At 46.8% G+C, this 21029-nt stretch overlaps 1 protein-coding gene across 2 annotated transcripts in view; it reads right to left on the bottom strand.

Moving 5' to 3' along the window:
* Positions 1-15499, bottom strand: part of LOC135823927 (uncharacterized) — a 44659-nt gene extending 29160 nt beyond the window's left edge. For both annotated transcript variants that reach the window (XM_065336808.1, XM_065336807.1), the window contains exons 1-5: positions 14930-15499; positions 10231-10384; positions 4956-5231; positions 2811-3032; positions 269-306 (exon numbers count right to left, since the gene is read on the bottom strand). In XM_065336808.1, coding sequence (XP_065192880.1) covers positions 269-306; positions 2811-3032; positions 4956-5231; positions 10231-10384; positions 14930-15112 — 873 coding nt within the window. In that variant the 5' untranslated portion in view covers positions 15113-15499. The remainder of the gene's footprint in view (positions 1-268; positions 307-2810; positions 3033-4955; positions 5232-10230; positions 10385-14929) is intronic.
* Positions 15500-21029: the final 5530 nt, after the last annotated feature.

Genomic DNA, 21029 nt, shown 5'->3' with positions numbered 1-21029 from the left:
GATATTCGTGTATTTCATTCGCAATTGCATTTTCCTTCAACTTGAAGGGCTACCGTGGGCCGTATCCTTGCCTGGACCTAGTCTTATTAGAATTTTCTGGGCGCGTTCAGGCACACAGATTTTGAAAATGTATGGTTTACCCATACCTACATCATGGTTCTTGAGTTAGTGCTGGTTGTGTGTACATGTATTTGTGTGACCATCCCTCACATACATTGAGTTAGACCGGCAAAGGGTTAATTTCCGTGCAAAATCAATCATATCTTACCTTATTATGAAACCGCTCAATGAGTTCAGCTGATGATTCTGCAAAAATGGACCGATTTTGCAAAAACACATGCACACGTGTGTACATGTATCCAAAGGACATGCATACACAACACACATGTACACACCCATGTACACATATACATGCACACAAACACACACAAACACACACACACACACACACACACACACACAGAGCAGAGCAGTCGGTTAAGCCAGGTGATTAGTAGCAAGATTCAGATTGTCAAGCACAAATCCATCTGCAATTTCCCTTGAACAGGAATAGATGGAATAAATCACATAAAACTGCATACTTGTTGCGCACTCTTGGTAGGCTGCTGCATTACGCATCGCTCACTACTTTTCATAGTTAGAACACTCTGGCGCTAGAGCAACGAGCTATCTTGAAGGGGAACTGTCACCAAACTTTTTCTTTGTCTTATCTTGTAGTTCTTTGGCTCCTGATCACGATGGTGTTATTTGTTTTTCTCTGCGATGACTGGAAGTGGGTGAAAACTTGAAAAGAAGGTGCCCAAAATTGTCCCGAAGTACCGAGTGATGTCACGCCGGACTTGACCTCCACGCGTACATTCGTCGTGAAAAACGAAATCCAGTCCGTGGGCTGGTCGATCGAGGAAACTGCTCAATGTACGGTGTACCCGTGCCTTCCGAACTCGGACACTGATGTGTATGTTGCACACAATGGGAATGCCAAAAAGGGAGAAAACAAACAAACATCGGCAGCAGTTTGTCGCACTGGTACTTCCTCCGCGAAGCGCCAACCCTTTGTTTTGTTTGTAACCATGAAGGAGTGGAAGGATATTTGTTTGCTGTTAGTGTGCCACACATACCTCGTACTTGTTAATCATTTCGTTGTATCGAAGGTGGCGGTGTTGCCCACGAGGCTCTGAAATGAAAGACGTCTGAGTCATCTGCGTCTTCAGCAAAATCGTCAGATGAATCGTTTTCACGTAGCTACATTGCGTTCCTTTGGGTTTCGGGTTGGTGATGTTATCGCCAGCCGGAGGTGTACTGTTTTCTGCACACACACACTCATCATCGTGTTGTTCCTCACACGAAAAGTTCAAAACAACGACGTACTTTCGTGCTCACAAAATAAATTTAAGATCCTCGCAGAAAAGAAGCTTGGAGGCTTCCTGCAGTTTCCTAGTAGATACCATTGGGTGAACTCACCCATTCCACAATACTTTGCAAATTTCCGAACCATTCCATTATATACAACGTTCCGGCCAATGGCCTTCTTCAGGTAGTGAATGATGTCCCTAAGGCTGCAAACGGGCGGTTTAAATATGTGCCTGTTCCGCCCGAATCGCGCGATCTATTCTGCTAATGGGGAGGAGGGAAAACAACCCTAAAAAAGCCAGGTGTAAAGCTGGCCTGCATTGATGTCAATGATGATGTTGCGTCGGACCGTAGCACAGTACGAGTCAAGCGCAAGGCAGGGAGGCTGGATAATACAGATCAGGCGCTAGGCGTAGATTTTCCACCTGCACCAATGGCAGGGCGCTGGGCAGTAGCAAGCTATGACTGTGAGTATGAGTCAGGTGTGAAGCAGGGAGACCATGATAGGAAACAGGTGTAGAGTGACGACTGGCCCCGATGGCGGGGTGCCGAGCCGCAGAAAAGTCAAAGTATGTCAAGTGTGATGAAGCAGTGTGTCGAAAAGTCAGCAAGAGGCAAGTTGTGAAATTACACCACAGCAGGTAGGCATTTGTTGCTAGGTAATGCACGTGCAGATGGTAGGCCATTGGCCGTAACGTATATAATGGAATGGTTCGGAAATTTGTGGAGTATTGTGGAATGGGTGAGTTCACCCAATTGTATCTATCCTCGCAGAAGAAGTCAAAAAGGTGAAAGCTCACCTGCTTTTTATAGTTTGATTTGGCTGTGTAGCTGCACGTGGGTCTCTCCCTCTTTGGCATTCTCCTTCTGTACGACATACCCATCTGTGCTAGAGTTCAGAAGGCACACGTGCACCGTACATCGGAACAGCTAGCTCGATCAACCAGCGCACGTGCTACCGCTGGACTTCGTTTTTGATGACAAATGTACGCGTGGAGGACCAGTCCGGCGTGACGTCACTCGGTACTTCGGGACAATTTTGGGGATCTTCTCTTCACGTTTTCACCCACTTCCAGTCATCGCAGAGAAAAATGAAGTACACCATCACGATCAGGAGCCAAAAGACTACAAGAAAAGACAAAGAAAAATGTTGGTGACAGGTCCCCTTTAATGTCTGTGGTTCCTCCTTTGTTCAGCTTACCTAAAGCTTGTAGCTGTACTGATGAAGCCGTTTGCCGAAACAGCTCGCTGCCTACAGCATTGGTAGCACCGCATGCATGTTCTGATACCACTCTATCTACAACGATGATTACATCACACTTTCTTCCATCAAGGCTCCAATTGATGCCGAAGTTTGGTGCATACTGTATGCGCAAAACTTCGGCGGAACACTGAGAACACTGAGATATAACATGTATCACATGTTATGTCTCAGTGTTCTAGGACGTAGCAAGAGTTACCTTCGGGGAATGTGATCTTGCCAGTTGTTGACACATGGTCTACATCAACCAAGCCGACGTGCCCAGTCACGGTATGCTTTACCAGGTACGTTGTGTCGGACGGCCGGTCAAACACTTCAACGATGTCCCCCACAGTACCTGCCAGAGCACGTGGCCTGCTGGCACTCGGTCCCTGCAGAGTGGCGGTGAGCTGGACACTAGTTCCTAGCTGTCCATACAGCTCTGTACCATTGGTTGGCCACAAAGCACAAACAGATAGAAGAAGAAAAAGGATTCATTTAAGCATTTCTTTAGTTTGAAAACAATCAGCAAACTTTCCACCCAAATGTAAGACGCAGGCTACGTCAAGATCTTCCTACAGTCTAATTTCAAACTGTTGCCCAGTATTGGCCCACACAATCCAGAGAATCACCCCAACTCTTACTGTTGTTCTTGCCGATATCTGGCCCAAAGAGATTCACGGTTCAAGTGAGTCTCGGCTTAAGGCCGAGTTTTGAATAAAGTATGCGTAGGAACGCCACCATCCTCCAGGATCAAGGCGCAGATGCCGCTTCTAAAGCGGTGACAGGTGAGTAGATCAGACCCACCACAAAGTAGTTTTAAAAAGACCGAAAATCCTTTTCGCTGCATCCGTGCTGCAATAGTTCCCAATTATCTGTGGGTTGCAGCACGGCTGGAAACATTCTTTCCGCTTCCAAGCAGGACCTGGACCTGGTACACTCTGTTTCTCAATCAAGAAGGTCTTAGACCATCCCACCATCTGCTATCAGGCCAAGTAACATCCTGAAAGTCTACACATTTTCGGCCCATTCAAATTTCGGCCTCCCAGGGCTAAAACCCATTTCGACCGCATTAAATTTTCGGCCTGTACTGCTGCCGCCTGTATACACTGTCACACTAAACATTGCAAAACAAAATTTTGGCCACAACAAATTTTCGGCCAAACATGACCAGACCGAAAATAGCCGCGAAATTAGATATGCGCCGAATATTTGTTGACTCACAGTAGACCCAGGTGCTCGAAGTCCGTACATGGTATCCTAAGTGCGTACGCCCATAATTTCATGTTCTGTTATTGTATTCGACTCAAATATTTTATGGAGGGGACAGTGTGGTATGTTCTCCTCGTCGCAATTTTCAGGGATCTAGGATAAGCAGAAGTCCCATACCACGCCAGTGGGTTTTCGAGTGTCCATACGAAATATAAATTGGGTTACATTTCATGCAAAAATCTTCTCTGAGCCGACTAAAAACAGCTTGCATTTCGGCAACAAACTACGCTTTTGCAAGAAATACTGGTGGAGGCACATCCCAAACATATCCCTTCGGTGCTTTCGTCGTAACCGAGGGATTGCAAGTTAGCAATTAGCAGAAATATGTGTGTATTTCGAGTCACCTCTGATCAGTACGGACTTAGAGTACCCTCTGCGACACAAAAATTTGATATGAAAAATCAGCGAACTCCAGAGAAACAGATCGGATCGAAAGATGGCCTGGTTCAATCGAGCCTGGCCTCAGAACAAACTTGGACAAGATACCTTCCATCCACGAGCAGGATTCTGGCAAGTGATCATTGCTAGTGTGAGTTTCAGCTCGGCAAACACACACTGTAAAAGTGTACGGACTTCGAGCACCTGGGTCTACTAAGTTCATAAATGTTCTGCAGTCTACCCCAGAGGACAACACGTTATTCGCAGTGCCAGGGGTGGTGTGTAGAACGCAACGCTTACGTATTCTTGAGGTCTCATTACACTAAGGTACAGCAGATGCATTGCTTCAACCCACCTCATTGGGCTCGTTTGACCACACACAATTCCGTCCATTCTAGAATTCATTACGGTGCATGCACCGCTCGATTACACAAATTCCGTCACCAGAATCGACGGAATCCAATTCCGTCGATTCTGAAGAGAGAGCGGAATTTCTAATTCTCCCGCGAGAATGTACGCACTCGATGTACACGCCATGCTAGGTCCACGTACGTGCGAGGGTGTGCGGGATCACCATTTATGATTTTTACCTGTAGTCATTCGTTTACATGGCCGTAATCTGCTCATTCGACAATTACAAAACCTGCGTTCAGACTGTGTAATCGAAAGCGCCCATTGAATAGTACAAAGCTGGTGACAAGAAATCAGAAGTTACCTTTATAATCGTCAACAGTGACACAGTTACAATCCAGCACCCGAGTGGATCCAGGAAGAGGTATCTCCTTTCGCATATAGTGAAGTGTTTTGTCGAGCGAGATCCAAGAGTAACGGGCATCGCTGTGCGGCAGCGGTCTGTCTGTTTGATCCAGGTCAGAGTCAAATTCTGACTCCCAGCCCGAATTGAACGATTCTGGAATGTCCTCAACTGATCTGTTGTGACTGCCTTGTTCAACGGCAACATTGCTGGCAGAAAATGTTCCGGGCGAGGTAACTACACAAAGCACAAAGTAAAAATCACAAAGCAAACGTGTTGTGAGCTGCCTTTGGAGTGAAACACTATGTCTTGTCAGCGCCTTCTTGGTATGGCCTGGTCCCATAGCTCAAATGGTTAGAACATTGCTCAAGACAAGCAAGGTCCCGGGTTCAAGTACGGGTGGGGTTGGCATTTTTTTCAGGCAGTTCACTTCCCGACTCATCCTTCAAAAATCTTATATTAAAAAAATTCACATTTTGTGTGAGGCTCGGTCAGACCAAGTTTTCCATATCCAAAGGTAGACACTATCTGCACCACAAGTATTCTGTGCAAGGTATACCAAATGTTTGCAAGTAGCTTCTGCTGTTCCTGTTTGTATTATTTTATTTGTTCACCTTGTCATGTCCCTTCCTCCCTCTCTCATAACAGCCACCTTCACTTCCTTTCCCCAGGAGACTCCCTTTGATAGGCATCCATTTGCCTCTGGAGAATCCTTGAAAATATAATATCAATATCAATATCAAAAAAGGAACGCCACCACCTTCAAGGATCAAGGCGCAGATGCAGCTTCTCCCTCGGTGGGAGGTGAGTAGATCACACTCAGCGTCAGAGTGGTCAAGACGGAAAATACCATTCGCTGCATCCATATTACCCTTGTGCCAATCCACGAGTTCACAATTAACCCTTTAAGAGCCACAGGAAATTTTCAAAAATCTGCATTTTTTCGTGTTCCTCGGATCATAGCTTCAGTTCTACTCACTCAATCCTCACAATCTAGGGCTTCCTGGAACGGTCTCCGCGAGAGGAAGAGAATGAGGTTGATCATGATAGCCAGCACACCGTCTATCCAGCGCTAGATCACAGCGACAGTACGAAAAATACCCCAAATGCGTCCAATTGCGTCCCGCTCCAGATATTTCATTCTGCTCGATCGTGGAGTTCCAATTTTTTTGCTGTGTACTCTTGACAATATCAACAGTGAAACCCGTGCAAATTCGAGTAAACCAGCGTGACGAAAAGTCTCAAAAATCTCAATACTAAAGTTGCACTGCGCGCTTTTGAAATTGCCGCGATCGCGGCTCAACTTACGAGTGATTTATCTCGGGAACCGTTGCTCGCAGCGCTTCGCGGATTGTTTCTCCCGACAGGTGAGAGTTTTCTCTTCGCCCTGGATATTTCGATCGATGGATTTGAGCGAGATTGGACTGAGTTACGATCTTTTGAAGTTTTGCATTTGAATGCGTCGTTTACGACGCATTCAAGTATGGGGCGGCTCTTAAAGGGTTAAGCGGGATTCAGAGAAGCATTTTTGCGATGCGATGCGCGATGAGACGGCCACGAAACTGGGAGATTCCCAAATCGCTTACATCTCGCAGCTCACGCACCTGCCGCAACTGGGCCATCGCAGAAGTTGAGCTTAACTCAACTTTTGCGATGCAACAGGAGATATGGCGTACAATTTTGACCTTTCTGCAGCAAAGTTGTACAAAGGTTCAAGAGTTGCTTGTAAATTTGTACAAGTTGTACCAAGCCACAAGAACACCATGGTGACGTATCCACCTACATTGAACTTCGCGCCAAATCAGCAAGGCGTCGTCGCATCGCTGACTTCTTCCGTGAGTGGTAATTCGTGATTTTACATCACATGCCTCCGTCGCAGATCGCATCGCCCATTGCATCGCCAAAAAAAGCTTCTGTGAATCCCGCTTTAAAGGGGAAGTTAACCCTTTGCCGGTCTAACTCAATGTATGTGAGGGGTGGTCACGCAAACACATGTACACACAACCAGCAATAACTCAAGAACCATGTGATGTAGGTATGGGTAAACCATATATTTTCAAAATCTGTGTGCCTGAACGCGTCCAGAAAATTCAAATATGACTAGGTCCAGGCAAGGATAGGGCCCATGGTAGCCCTTCAAGTTGAGAGAAAATACAATTGCGAATGAAATACACGAATATCACAGCACGAAGGGCATACCAAGTTCGTGATGGAGCTGAAGTCGTACGATAAACAATCAGGTAAGGGCTACGTCTTTACAAGAAATGTAGGCTCTCTACAATACCGCCATTGAACACCAACACCTCGCCATCGGCGATACGCCAGCAGCAGCAATTCCCATTGCACGATATCGCAGTTTCGTTTTGTTCATCTCAGCGCTGCTCGCGTCAGATTCACTCTCGCTCAGATGAGTACTCAGGCGCGAGCTTACGCATGCCGTGATTCTCACAGCCAGGCGAATCAGCTGATCGCACCTGACGAGTCCTTGTGACAGTCGCTGTCGCCGTGTCGGCAGCAAGAAGGCTTCCTCTCTGTTTGGAGAATTTTGTTTCTTCATTCGTGGACGATATATTTTTGAACTAGCAGGACTCAACGGAGCTCTTTTTCTCAACACACTACACTGCAAAACCTCCCGGGACATCCAGCCTGGACTAGTGATGTTACTGCTCTCAGAGCGCTTGTCAAACACGGCCCCAAGAGATGCACTCGCATTCTTGAAATGCGCGCATGGCGGATGGTCGTCTTTTCCAATTTCAACAAACTTCAGTCGATCGATACGGCAAAAATTTGTATGGTAAGCATGGTTGTTTTGCACATCGTCAGAAAGCCTTGGACCTCAGCTACGCGTAGAGCGCCATTTTAGCTGTCTCCTAGCAACAAGACCCCAAAAAAATGAGGGCCAAACGTACCGATACTATAGTATCGGTACGCTTATGGTAGACCGGTAAAGGGTTAAGGCAAAAATTAAAATTTCACCAGTTGTAGTCTTCGGGGTGCTGAGTCGAATGGTCTTGGTCCGAGAAAGCTGAGACGCTCCCTTCCTACTTGAATCCCAATCGAACTCGCGCACTTCCACCGAAACTGGGTGACTGCGCCCTACGAGATGGGGATTTGTATGCAAAATGTCACTAAAAGCGCCATTTCGTTCTTATAAAAGCACGGATGACCGCGATTGGCCCATATGTTGTAGTCCTTTGGACGCTGAGTCGACTGGTTTTGGTCCGAAAAGGCTGCGATGCAGCGTTCCTCCTTTATTCCCAATCGAACATGGTTGAAGAAACGGTCACGTGCTCCTGGGTGCCCAAATCACCTGGTCACCACGCCAGCAGGCGACAACTTTCACACCAAGGTTCAACTCGAGTGACAGGACTGCACCCAAAAAAGGTCAAAACAGGCTGGAAGTTGTACCCTGCAGGCACGGTGACCAGGTGACTGGTGTACGCAGGAGCACGTGACCGCTTGTTCAACCATGTTCGATTGGGAATTAGGGGCGAACGCTGCATCGCAGCCTTTTCGGACCAAAACCAGTCGACTCAGCGTCCAAAAGACTACAACATATGGGCCAATCGCGGTCATCCGTGCTTTTATAAGAACGAAATGGCGCTTTTAGTGACATTTTGCATACAAATCCCCATCTAGTAGGGCGCAGTCACCCAGTTTCGGTGGAAGTGCGCGAGTTCGATTGGGATTCAAGTAGGAAGGGAGCGTCTCAGCTTCCTCGGACCAAGACCATTCGACTCAGCACCCCGAAGACTACAACTGGTGAAATTTTAATTTTTGCCTTAACTTCCCCTTTAACTGCGGGTCGCATATAGAAAAATCGATCCGCTTCCCAGCAGGACTTGAACCTGTAACCTATGTTTCTCAATCATGGTAGTAAACCATCCCGCTATGTATCGAGAAAAGCCGTTCACAATTATATTATGCTAATCTGACAGCACTGCTCTCATCCCTAGCTGGAAGGGCGAGATGCACTAACCCTCTGCTAGAGGCACAGACTACATTTCCATTTTTTCTACTTTATTCTCAAACCTATTTCTTCTTCGCGTTCTTTCGTCCTCCAGCTAATGCATTTTCCATTCTTTCTAGCTTGTGCTACCCGTGCTCCGTCGCTGTGTATTGTACACATGTGTATACCGTACCGCGTTCCGGTAATTAGATCTAGCATGCATACAAAATATCAGCAAAAAAAAGAAAGCTGGCCAACCGGAATTTTTCTGCCTATTACTGCCGAAACAAAATACTTTTGCGGTGCGGCCTAGACTGCATTCTTTTAATCCTCACTCCGAGTCGTGAGTGCCCAGCTGACCGTGGATGTCAGCGCAGTTCACCACGGGTGAAACGTCTTGAAGTTTGAACTGTGTATAGTGGATTTGGAGCAATGAACTCTGTACAGGGGCGAGCCTCATATAGGGGCTGAACTGTCTGCTGAGTCCAACATACACATTCAGAAAGATCAATATAATGAGAAACATTGCAAAAATGCTGAAAAATGCTGTGAACACCGGTATGTATGTTTCAGATGCGCATCTGCTTGCTGTCTTATTCGAACATGCTCCTTAGGCGAGACCAAAATAAAATCGAGATTCCCGGGCAGGACCCGTGTGAAATTGGTGTGGGCGGGCGAATTTTATTTTATATATTTTTCCCATATATGTACATGACTATATGTGTGCATGCCATGTTGAACTTCTTTTACACAATTTTCCGGTAATTTTTATTCAATTTTTGTTACAGACACCAGGTACGCGGTTTACCCGTTCAATTTTTCTATATTTCGGCCAACGATGGCCCTGATCTGTACATCAGGGAGTCGTACAAGCTCGGGTTTGTGTGACTCCACGTCACAGATCTACTCACACGATCAGTACTGTACATGTATGAACTGTTAAAAAAAAAGTTGGCTACGGCTCGACTTTGGTGCGGGAGGGCCTGGGAATCTCCTTTTTTTTGGTCTCGCCTTATCGCCAAATATTTTAGGTGTGCAAGTCTTCTAATCTGACTGGCTGAGTCATTAGCTGCTATGGGGTCTAGCTGATCCTGACAGATCATGGTTCATTATGTTCTCAGTCCTTGTTTCTAGACTTGTCTCGATTTCTGGTTCGCATCTGGCTGCGGCCAACTACCCCTCAATCTGTGTCCTGTTGTCATTGTTGCATTATCTCTGTATGCCAGAATCACTTGGATTCCAGTGTAAGTGGAGTGAGAAAGAGATGCTCTGACTGATTAAACTTACCATTGCAATTGTCTGCATCACCTATTAGGAAGTTCTCCAAACTTTCAGTAAACTGGACAACTCCAGTGGCTCGACTCTGGTCCCTGATAACCGAGAGTGCTGCCCTCCATCTTTCAGAATCACTCCGTGGAATGACATCCAGGAGAAGAGCAAACTGTTTGGAGGACAGAGTAAAAAGACACATTTCACATAGTTCAGCTATCCACACACCGCATGATGGAGGCTTCTATGAAGCAGCAACTCTTCAATTATGAGGCTAGGGACTGGAGGGGACAGCTGTGTAGCAGGCGGGCCAAGACTCCCCTTGCGCTACAAATCTCGTATGTACATGAGAAGTGCGCGGTGATCTGGAAACTTTGAGTTTTCTCTGATCGCCTCTACTTTATCCACCCTTTGAGCAATTCCTCAAACACTCTAGACGAGAAGCTGTTTGGACGAGCAGGCGCGTGGCCGGAAGGGCTAGGGAGGGGGTTTCCAGATGGGGGTGGGGTGGGGTTGTTCCCCGGCGGGTCAAGGGGGCAGAGTCCCCGCGAAAAGCTTTAGGGTATCTTCAAATTCCAAGCTCCAGAGAGGCCAAATCTGGGACTTCAAATTACAAGTTACTACAGTTTTGTCAATGTGTCTTGGTTCATTCACATCTAAGACATTTTTTTAAACGCAACACGAAAGAGAACTTTTACAATGATCGTAGCTGCCCAGCTACTGAGTTAGTGCGCACGAAGCACTCGCGAAGTAATACGTTGTAGTTTCACACCTCACTCAAAGTGCATGCGTGCAGCTAGCATGCACCGCACTGTCACTTTGTACGTCCTGTAACTGCATACTCATGCACCCAGTCTCAGGAGAGTTTTACTAGTTGTGTAGGTTTCAAAGGTATCGTCGCCTGCGCTGCAACCCCGGGGGGGGGGGTTTCCAAGCAACCTGGAAACACTGCCGGCTACGCGCCTGACCAGTACTGCAACCTTTAAAAAGTCTTGTGTGCCGGGTAATCATCAGACTATCCCTCCAGGAAATCGCGATTCCACGGATGCAACAAATTTCGCGATTTTGACCCTAACCCGCAATTTTCAGCAAAATCCGCCATTTCCCGCATTTTTTGTTGTTTTCTGCACTATATCTCACATTTTATGCACTTTTCACGCAGTTCTTTCCATGATCCTGTAGGGTATTTGCACAGTACGACTCCCGAGTAGATATACGATGCAACAAATTTCGTTATTTGGCCCAAATCCGCAATTTTCTGCAAATAATTCCGTGAATTCCTGGCAAGTTCTGCATCATTCCGCGCTTTTCGTCGCATTTTCTGTCACTTTCTGCCGCAATTTCTTGCGCAAGTTTTCGAGAGTTTTTTCCGCAAATTCCCGCAGGGTCAGATCAGATTGCATAGTCCAGTATATTCTACTGAGTGGTTCCCAGCCGGGAGGGCCTAGGGCGTACAGTGCCGGAAGATGTGTCAACCTGCTTTGAAGGAAACGACTCCAATCATGCATGGATGGCGCCAGACGCTATTAAAGTAACGTCTTTTTGCTCAGCTTCCTGAATATAGTCACTTAGTTGCTGGTTTTATAGGAGAATACTTGGCAGAAAAGGGGCAGGATGTAGTGACGATGAAGCCCTCGAAGCCGACAATAGTCACTCAAAATTTGCATCGGCGGACCACCACTTCTCCCATATATCCTCGTGTCAAATGTAGACCTTACACGTAAGTCAGGGGAGAGGAGAGGAGTCTCTCAACACAACGGTCGTGTAATCGCCCTGTAACCCCATAGGCCGCATCCTTGTTACTCTCGCTCCGATCATGAGAGTACCTAGTTCTGTTCTCCGTGGGTGTGGACACAACTCATTCCATGTAAATTGGCGCTGGGCCACATTAGCACGATTGAGATGGCACTAAACCTAGTTTCTGTTGCCAGCAGCCCAGATCTTGAACTCCAGACCTCATGTGTTGCCAGCCCAGGTCTTGAACTCAGGACCTCATGTGTTGCCAGCCCAGGTCTTGAACTCCGGACCTCACGTGTTGCCAGCAGCCCAGGTTTTGAACTCAGGACTTCATGTGTTGCCAGCAGCCCAGGTCTTGAACTCGGGACCTCATGATTTGCAGGCAAGCCCACAAACCAAGCGGCCACACGCGCTGGTATAAAAAAACTGTGTACTGACCCATAACGGCCAGCACGTCATTGATGTTACACTGTGTATAGCGCATGCAGTGCAAGCGTCCTTTATGTGTTGCTCAACTCGGTGCAGTCTCAGCTGACATGCCCCTTTCAACCCAAGACAATCTTTTCGGGGTAAAGCGTATCTCAGCATGTGGCAATAGTGGATATGCTTCACGGGTCGCTCGTGACTACTTGAGGTTAGACCGAGTTTTCATAATCCGTAGGAACGCCGCCACCCTGCAAAGATCAAAGGCGCAGATGCAGCTGCTAAAGCTGTGGGAGGTAAGTATATCAGCCCACCAGCAAAGTGGTCAAGAAGACCGAAAAATCCCATTCACAGCATTCATGTTTCTCTAGTGCCAGGCTACGAGTTCCCGAATATCTGTGGGTCGCAGCACGGCTGGACAAATTCCTTCACCTTCCAAGCAGGACCTGAACCGTCGGGTAACCTATGTTTCTCAATCGAGAAGGTCTTAGACCATCCAGACTATCCCACTATGCCCGCATGCATAGTGGATATGCTTTCACTTGCAGAAATAACTACCCTGTACTTCATTGTGTTTGCCCGAGGAGAATGGGTGGATACAAACTAAGATTTAATGATTGTAATTACAATCCCGGTGTCTTCTTATGTGTTTTCTCCTTTACCGGCAAGTGGGTATACGACTCAAGGACTGCTAATTATATACTTGAAATACATGAGATGAGCCTTGATTGGTTGAAAATAAATTGTTGTTTGGTTGACAGCATGTTCCTTGTAACATGCCGTCAACCAAACAATCACAAGAAACAATCGATTTGCGGGCTGGCTGCATCAATAATAGTGTGTTCTGCATCTTTCGCAGGCATGCTTGGTAAAATATTATTTTTTCAGTATTCATGATAACGACCTACTTCTTGCGTAGGGATGTCAATTGAATAATTATCCTATCCACGATGGGAATTAACCCTTTACCAGCCGCAGGATTTATATGTATAAAAAACGGGGTCCACTAGATTGATAATAGAGACTAAACGGTAAATAATTTGTATTGACACCTTTATAGTTCTGGAAAGCTTGTAGAATTACCTTTCATATGAGACTAAAACCAAGCTGATAACATGTAGAAACGTTGCCATTCATGGCGAACAATAACTCGAGCAATGCGGCCGAATTAGCAATTTCGAGGACCATGACAATAAAATTAATAATGTACACTGTTCAGCTTCAGCTCATCCACCAGTTCATCTATCAAGATTCAAACACCAGCAGAACCAGGCTGCTCTAGCGCTCATTTTTTGGTGCATGTCACGCATATGCGCGCATGGGCTGTGCACCGGGGCGCAAACACATACAGTATACTTCAGCATGAAGTGCGTCACAGCCACACGCTTGAAATTTCTACTACACCCGTTTGCTGGACTTCGAGCTTTGGCGCTTGAGTATTTTACTTCGCGCTATATCGAATGATACATCGTTGGAAAGCTGCATTCAATAGCTTTCCAATGAGCCGTCATATGTTGAATTTGAAGTAGGCAGACCGACGTTATAGTTGTTTGTACAGTGCTCTATGCTCATTTAGCATGAAGTGCGTCACAGTCACACGATTGAAATTTCAACTAGTTACTTCACCCGTTTCCTGGACTTCGAGCTTCGGCGCTTGAGTATTTTACTTCGCGCTATATCAAAATTTGAACATCGTTGGAAAGCTGCGTTCAATAGCTTTCCAATGAGCCGTCATATGTTGAATTTGAAGTAGGCAGACCGAAGTAATTAGTAACAGCTGTTTGTACACTGCTCTATGCTCGTTTAGCATGAAATGTGCCAGAGTCAAACGCTTGAAATTTCAACTTCACCTGTTTCCTGGACTTCGAGCTTCGCCGCTTGAGTCTTTTACCTCGCGCTATATCGAATGAAACATCGTTGGAAAGCTGCGTTCAATAGCTTTCCAATGAGCGGTCATTTGTTGAATTTGAAGTAGCCAGACCGAAGTTATAGCTGTTTGTACAGTGCTCGGCATGAAGTGCGTCACGCTTGAAATTTCAACTTCACCCAGGTGCATTCAACCGCGATTTTCTCGAAAAAAATGATGTGCAGCACACGGTTTTCTCGATGGTAGGTAATTCCGTAGGTTTTCAGCAGTAGTTTGCGATTATTCCGACCGCGGTGCGGCAAAAGACCATGGTTTACAGAGCGAAAAACGAATGCGTCGAATTCGACGCATTCGCACTATGTACGACTGGTAAAGGGTTATCCGTATTGCGTGACCGATCCTTTCAATGTTCTCATCTTTACTTTTCGTTTTCCACCTGGACTCCTCCTCGGTTTCACTTTTCTCTCTAGCTCTTCTCTTGTACCTTCTTGCTATTGGGTTTGCTCCCACACTGGAGCTCGCGCTATTCCAGCGACGACTTGACACTTGACTGACTCACGACTGCCATCCAGTTATTCATGGCGCGTTGAATAAAACAAGTATTGTCGGTATTCTCAGTAGAACCATCACGTACATCTTTGTAGGTCTACCAATAATGGAAATGAATCGAACGCTGAGTTCTGACCTTACCATTTCGAGCTCTGCAGCGCCATGAAGCCGTCGGCACTCCGCTTCCTCAAGTACCCTGGCCAGCTGCAGCGTCTCGAGGATTTCACCAGGATTTGCCGCTAGCGCGGAGGACAGAGCGTCGGAATTGTCCTCGAGTAGATCGGACAGCAGGACGCTCGAGCGGCCTGGCTCAGCTTCTGCCATATTGGCAGCGTGCTGCTGCTGCTACGTTCACCGCGTAGAGTCCAGGCTGAATTTACCGGATACCATCAATTACGGCATCGTCCCTTTTCGGAGGAATCAAATGACCTGTCCTTACAAGCAGATTTCATCGGTTTCACAGGCTCAGACCCAGTAGTAGTACAATAGATCACCGCCTGTACGTCTACATAATTTCAGGTCAAGGGAATAGCTAGATCAGTAGATGTGCTTGCAAAACCTCACACAAAGCGCTACTTTTGTATCGGCGCAAAGCGGAAACCTCCTCCTGAAGCAATCAGCTCGCGCAAACAACGGACTCTGCAGTCTACTTTCGGGAACTGTTGCAAATGTTGTGCGGTGTCGTTACTATAAATTATACACATGATACATGCACGAGTAAACAACATCGGCTTGCTCGTTTCAGAAGTAGCACAACTGAAGTAACGTTCCATAGCAAAGTCAAAGGCGGAAAATTGAGAATCCAGGTTCAAAAGTACGAAGCCTGTGTCCGATGTTTCAATGCACACGTGACGAGTACCAGACTGGTATGCTTCCTATCGAACGAGATGCCTGACCTACAGTGGACACTCCCATGACGATGACAACAGAGTCAGCTCCAGGACACTCTGAATCTGATCTGGGCGGGTAGGTGGTGCCTTTGCCTGATGCCGGTGCCTGACAGTGACAGTTGTACAACCGTGTAGATCTACACGTACATGTACATGACTGTCTGTATTGTCTATTGTCATCGATGTAGGTAGGACTACATACACTCTCCACGGCCACCGGCCTGAGACTTACAATGTAGATCTACTTTAGCATCCCGGGTAGATCTACCGCCGACACAAATTATCATGTCTACCGTTAGAGTTAGACTCCTGACTCCTGACTCCTACTGTCCTAGAAGGCTAGATCCTGACCTACTAACTTACTAAGTAGTAGATCTACCTGAGGCTGCTGACGATGGTTGATCGCATTGCGTCCTGGCCGCAGCCAGGTACAGACTCAGTGCACTACGACGGTCTGTACAGACAGTGTCTGTCTTGGCATTTTCCGGGAGACCTGTCAGTGATGTGTCATGTACAACTAGCAAGCTACTCACCTGTCATTCTTCCATGCCCATGTATGGTATACCAGAGAGAGAGAGTATTTTGACAAGACTGACACTGCACTGGTCTACAAAAAACAGGTGCATGGCTTTCAAACCACCAGCAGACAAACGACACAGGGACCAACGCCACCTGCGAGTAGTGCATGGTTGCTTCTGTACTGAAGTAGCCTGTCAGTAGTGTGTAGGATTGTTGCTGTCCAGGTTTACGTGCCGGTAGATCTACGTAAAAAGAACAGAACTGAGTCTGAGCTGAGGCATACCGATATCGGATGCAGGCAAAATCCGATGACCACTGTGTGTTGCACCCATACTGGTGCGGCCATAGTCGAGACCAGGTATCTCACCAGAGCGAAGAGCTTTCACAGGCTTTGCCGGGTTTTGCACCCAATGTCATTACAAGTGTGGGCAGTAATGCTCTCGGGCGCTGAGCCTGAGGAATTTTGTGGGAATTATTGTGAACAAGCATCTACATGTACATTGTGTGTGTGTGTGTGTGTGTGTGTGTGTGTGTGTGTGTGTGTGCGTGTGTGTGTGTGTGCGTGTGTGTGTGTGTGCGTGTGTGTGTGTGTTTGTGTGTGTGTGTGTGCGTGCGTGTGTGTGTGTGTGTGTGTACATGTGTGTGTGTGTGTGTGTGTGTGTGTGTCACTGTGTGTGTGTCACTGTGTGTGTGTGTGTGTGTGTGTGTGTGTGTGTGTGTGTGTGTGTGTGTGTGTGTGTGTGTCTGTCTGTCTACAGCATTGGGAATGTACGTGTAGATGTGCAATATTCGTTGTGTCCCAGTTGAGGTGCTCAATATTGTTCTTGCTGCTGAAGTGGGTTGTGGCGTGTTTTCGTGGCTGCAGGGCATCTTACCTGCACCGCGGGTAGCCCTTTCCCAAAGGTGCTCGCCCTTTTTTTCGCCCTTTTTGGCCCTTTTGGAAAAGCCCGTTTCTTTCGCCCTTTATTGCGTTTTTTGGTGAATATCGCCCTTTTTTAGCTGAAAAAGTGCTAAAATCTGTTTGCTCATGCATGCATCACAGTTTCCGAGTGCTTGATGGGCCTTGGCATGCCGCTTTTCTGGGCGGCAACAAGTTGGTGAAGCTTTTACCCTACACAATGCTGTAAAAAGTGGGTTTTTTGAACTTTACTTCCTGTTTCGCCTTTCGTGAACCCATAAAATGGAAGAGTGCGTATTCATTATTCAGCTTAAGTTCATATCTGAACATGTATCATGGCTAAGCTTCACTGAAAAAAGAGCACTTTTTCAACATATTTTGAGGTACGCGAAAAGCACTAAGTGCGAATTAAAAGAGCACCTTTGGGAAAGGGCTATCATCAGCAGGCTTTCCCCAAATCTGCCCGTTTTTTCGCCTATCCGGCTTTTCGCTCGGCTCAAAAATACACCAGATTCGGCTGTAAGATCAGCTGATTGTTCGAAAATCGGCTGCAAAATTGGAGTGTATTGGAAAATCTGCAAAAAGAACTGTTGGCATATTGGCTTCAAAATTGGTGAGATCGACTACAAATTGTAGGGGCCAGATTTACTGGCCACAGCTGTACGTTGTAGTGTAGTATTTTACTACAATCTTCCTAATGGCGAATTTTTGTTTGAGAGGAGGTCAAAGGACACAAGTCACAAGTCATGGTTGCAGCAACATCATTCGTTCGTAAACGGACTTTGCAACAACATTTGGTAGATTTTTGGCGATTCTCAAAGGAATCCTCCAAAATCGGCGAAAAGCTTAGCGATTTCTCGATATTTAAATAACGAACGAGGAGACACCAGTCGTGAAATAGCCATGAATAAAACTAATTGTGCACTCATAACCAAAACATTATTTTTATTAAAATGAAAAATTCCGGTCTCATTATCCTTGTTGTTACAAGCCGCCACTGTGCCAGGGCAAACAGGCCAAAGTGTGGGAAGCCACGAAAACACCCGTTGCCTACTGCTACGCCTATTACACGTACAACACAACCAGGAACAGATACAACACCGGAATCGACAGTAGCGCAGCAGATGAATCTGGTGCCACTCTTGACGACAACACTGCGGCATAGGAGACCGCCGGACGAGCGTTCGTTAACAAACCCGACGGCGGTAACGGAAAGATCACCAGGAGAACGAAACGAAAACGAAAGCAAAACGGATCTGAGGCGAAGCCAGAGACTAGCGGAGGCACGACTGAGAAATACTGAGAAAGTGGACCAGGAGAGGCAGGTGAAGGTACGGGCGCAGCAGTGAATGGGTCAAGGAGAAAGAAGCGGTGGCGCGAGGAGATGGAGACGGAGGATGATGATGGGGATGAACAGGATGGCCAGGAGGACAGCAAGGGTGAGCAGGATCCGGAAGTGGGGGATCAGAGTGATACTGACGAGGAGGAGTTCGATATCGACAAGAGGAAATCTGCCATCTACAAGCATTTGGTGTCCATTCCGGATTGTCGTAAGTTGTTTGGCGATTCCTGGTTTAGTGTTATTTGTTGCGCATGTTTCTTTTAAAAGCAGTTGCAGGTGTTGGAAGCTGTTTATATTCGTACACGTGACCCTGTGCTTTGCAAGCTGAAAGAACATGTTGTAGTGTAGCGTATAGCGTATCCCCGTATGTTAGCATATCCCCGTACGTTACTGTATTCCCGTACGTTAGCATATCCCCGTACTGTATCCCCATACGTTAGCGTATCCCCGTACATTAGCGTACGGAGTCTGCCTTTGCATAAAAGCTGCTGCTCACGATTCTTTTATTGCCAGTTAGTTAATTTAGTAGCCAATCAGTTAATTTAGTTGCCAGTTAGTTAATTTCGTTGCCAGTACATTTCAATTGCCAGTTACAGTGTGTTCACTGAGACCCGTGTGCATTTGCCTCCGAGAGAGACTGCGGCCCGCTACAAATTGGTGGCAGCGGTGGTTAAAGTCAACTTTGTCAGATTCGACCCCACCTTTTTTACGTGCTACAAATTGGTGGCAGCGGTAAATTCATTTTGTTTCATTCTATACCGAACTTTGTTAATTTACACGTTCCCCAGACACCATGGCTCAACCCGCTACAGCTCCGTGCAACGAATCAAGATGAGAATCATGTTTCTTGCCTTCCTGAGCTTGGCTCTGCTTATTAGCCTGCAGCACAGTCAGGGCGCTAGCGTGGATCACCCTTCTCTCCGCACGGCCCACACTGGAGACTCCGATGGCGATTCCAAGCGACCCGCTACCTACATGTATACTACCGGTGGTGATGGCGAAGCTGATGAGAACGACGACATGCAGGCTGCTGACCAAGACAAGGAGGGTCTTCCCCAAGACCGGCAGCGTTTGATTTTCGCCGGCACGCAGTTGGCAGACGGCCGAACCCTGAGTGACTACAACGTTCAGAGTCCACTATTCACTTGGCACTTCGTCTCCGTGGTGGGATGCAGATTTTCGTCAACACTCTTCCTGGCTAGACCATCACTCTTTACGTCGCGCAAAGCGATGCTATCGACAATGTGAAGACCACGATTCAAGACGAGGAGGGAGCGATCTGCCTGACGCCGAGCTAGCCTCTCTGAGTGACCGGCTCAATCAAGATGAAGATAAAACCTGGCTCGCCCTCCGCCATAGCTCCAGCCGCCGCCGTGGTTACTTACGCTGATTCCAGGTATGGCATTTTCTTTCCTGTCTTCCTTCAGTCTTCCTATTCTCTTCAGTCTTCCTTTATGCGAGTGTGTGAATCCAGTTTAGTTTGGTAGACGTCCGATCATGGTGAGCCACGGTCTACCCAGCTAACGTGGGACAATGTGTGTGACAATGCCCCTTATAGTGAATAGTGATAATTATAAGTATTGTGTATTCAGTTCGGTTTTTGAACTGCGATGTTCCTGGCGGGTTGTGCCAGCGTTGTGCAGCAAGTGTGCTGTGGTTTCAGGTCCTATTTGGAGGACAGTTCTTTCCCCTTTTGACCCCGTGAGATCGTGTGAACCTGGTGTGCTTCTACTTTATGATTTGTTTATCAGTTCATTCTTCTGTCTATTCCAAACGTTATCATTTCCGATATTATTTGCCATACTCCGGTTGACGCTCTCCCAGTAATTCGCGATCTACTATAATGTTCACGACTCCATACCTTATCATATTATGTAAGACATCCATTCTGCCTATATCCTATCGTCGAGTTTATTCCGACGCGACCATGCATGCCGCCAGTTTTTTTCTAAAATAGCAGCCAGTTGTTGATGTCCAGCTATCACCTACATGTAGTTTTCGAATCACGAGGACGTGATTGTATTTGAGAGGGGAGGTGTAGCGTATAGCGTATCCCCGTATGTTAGCATATCCCCGTACGTTACTGTATTCCCGTACGTTAGCATATCCCCGTACTGTATCCCCATACGTTAGCGTATCCCCGTACATTAGCGTACGGAGTCTGCCTTTGCATAAAAGCTGCTGCTCACGATTCTTTTATTGCCAGTTAGTTAATTTAGTAGCCAATCAGTTAATTTAGTTGCCAGTTAGTTAATTTCGTTGCCAGTACATTTCAATTGCCAGTTACAGTGTGTTCACTGAGACCCGTGTGCATTTGCCTCCGAGAGAGACTGCGGCCTGCTACAGTAGCACTCTTGCCACAATCTTTGTACGGTTCTACTAATTCCAATGCTTTTCCAGTAGAATCTGCCAGTTTTTAGCATTGTGTTTGCCAAGGTCTACTCCCAGCCAGCCACAGAAAGATCCGTAGACTGTTCCATGAGGGCCTGCACCATGATAAAAAAAGGAGAAATAATTTGAACAGGCGGCGAGGTGACAACAATTTTAAGATGGCAATAAACAGTATGAGCTGAAGCGACCTGTTACGAAGGT

Source organism: Sycon ciliatum, chromosome 8, assembly GCF_964019385.1.
Source record: "Sycon ciliatum chromosome 8, ocSycCili1.1, whole genome shotgun sequence".
Taxonomy (NCBI): domain Eukaryota; kingdom Metazoa; phylum Porifera; class Calcarea; order Leucosolenida; family Sycettidae; genus Sycon; species Sycon ciliatum.
Note: the sequence above shows the minus strand (reverse complement) of the source record. Positions and strands in the feature narration are given on the sequence as shown.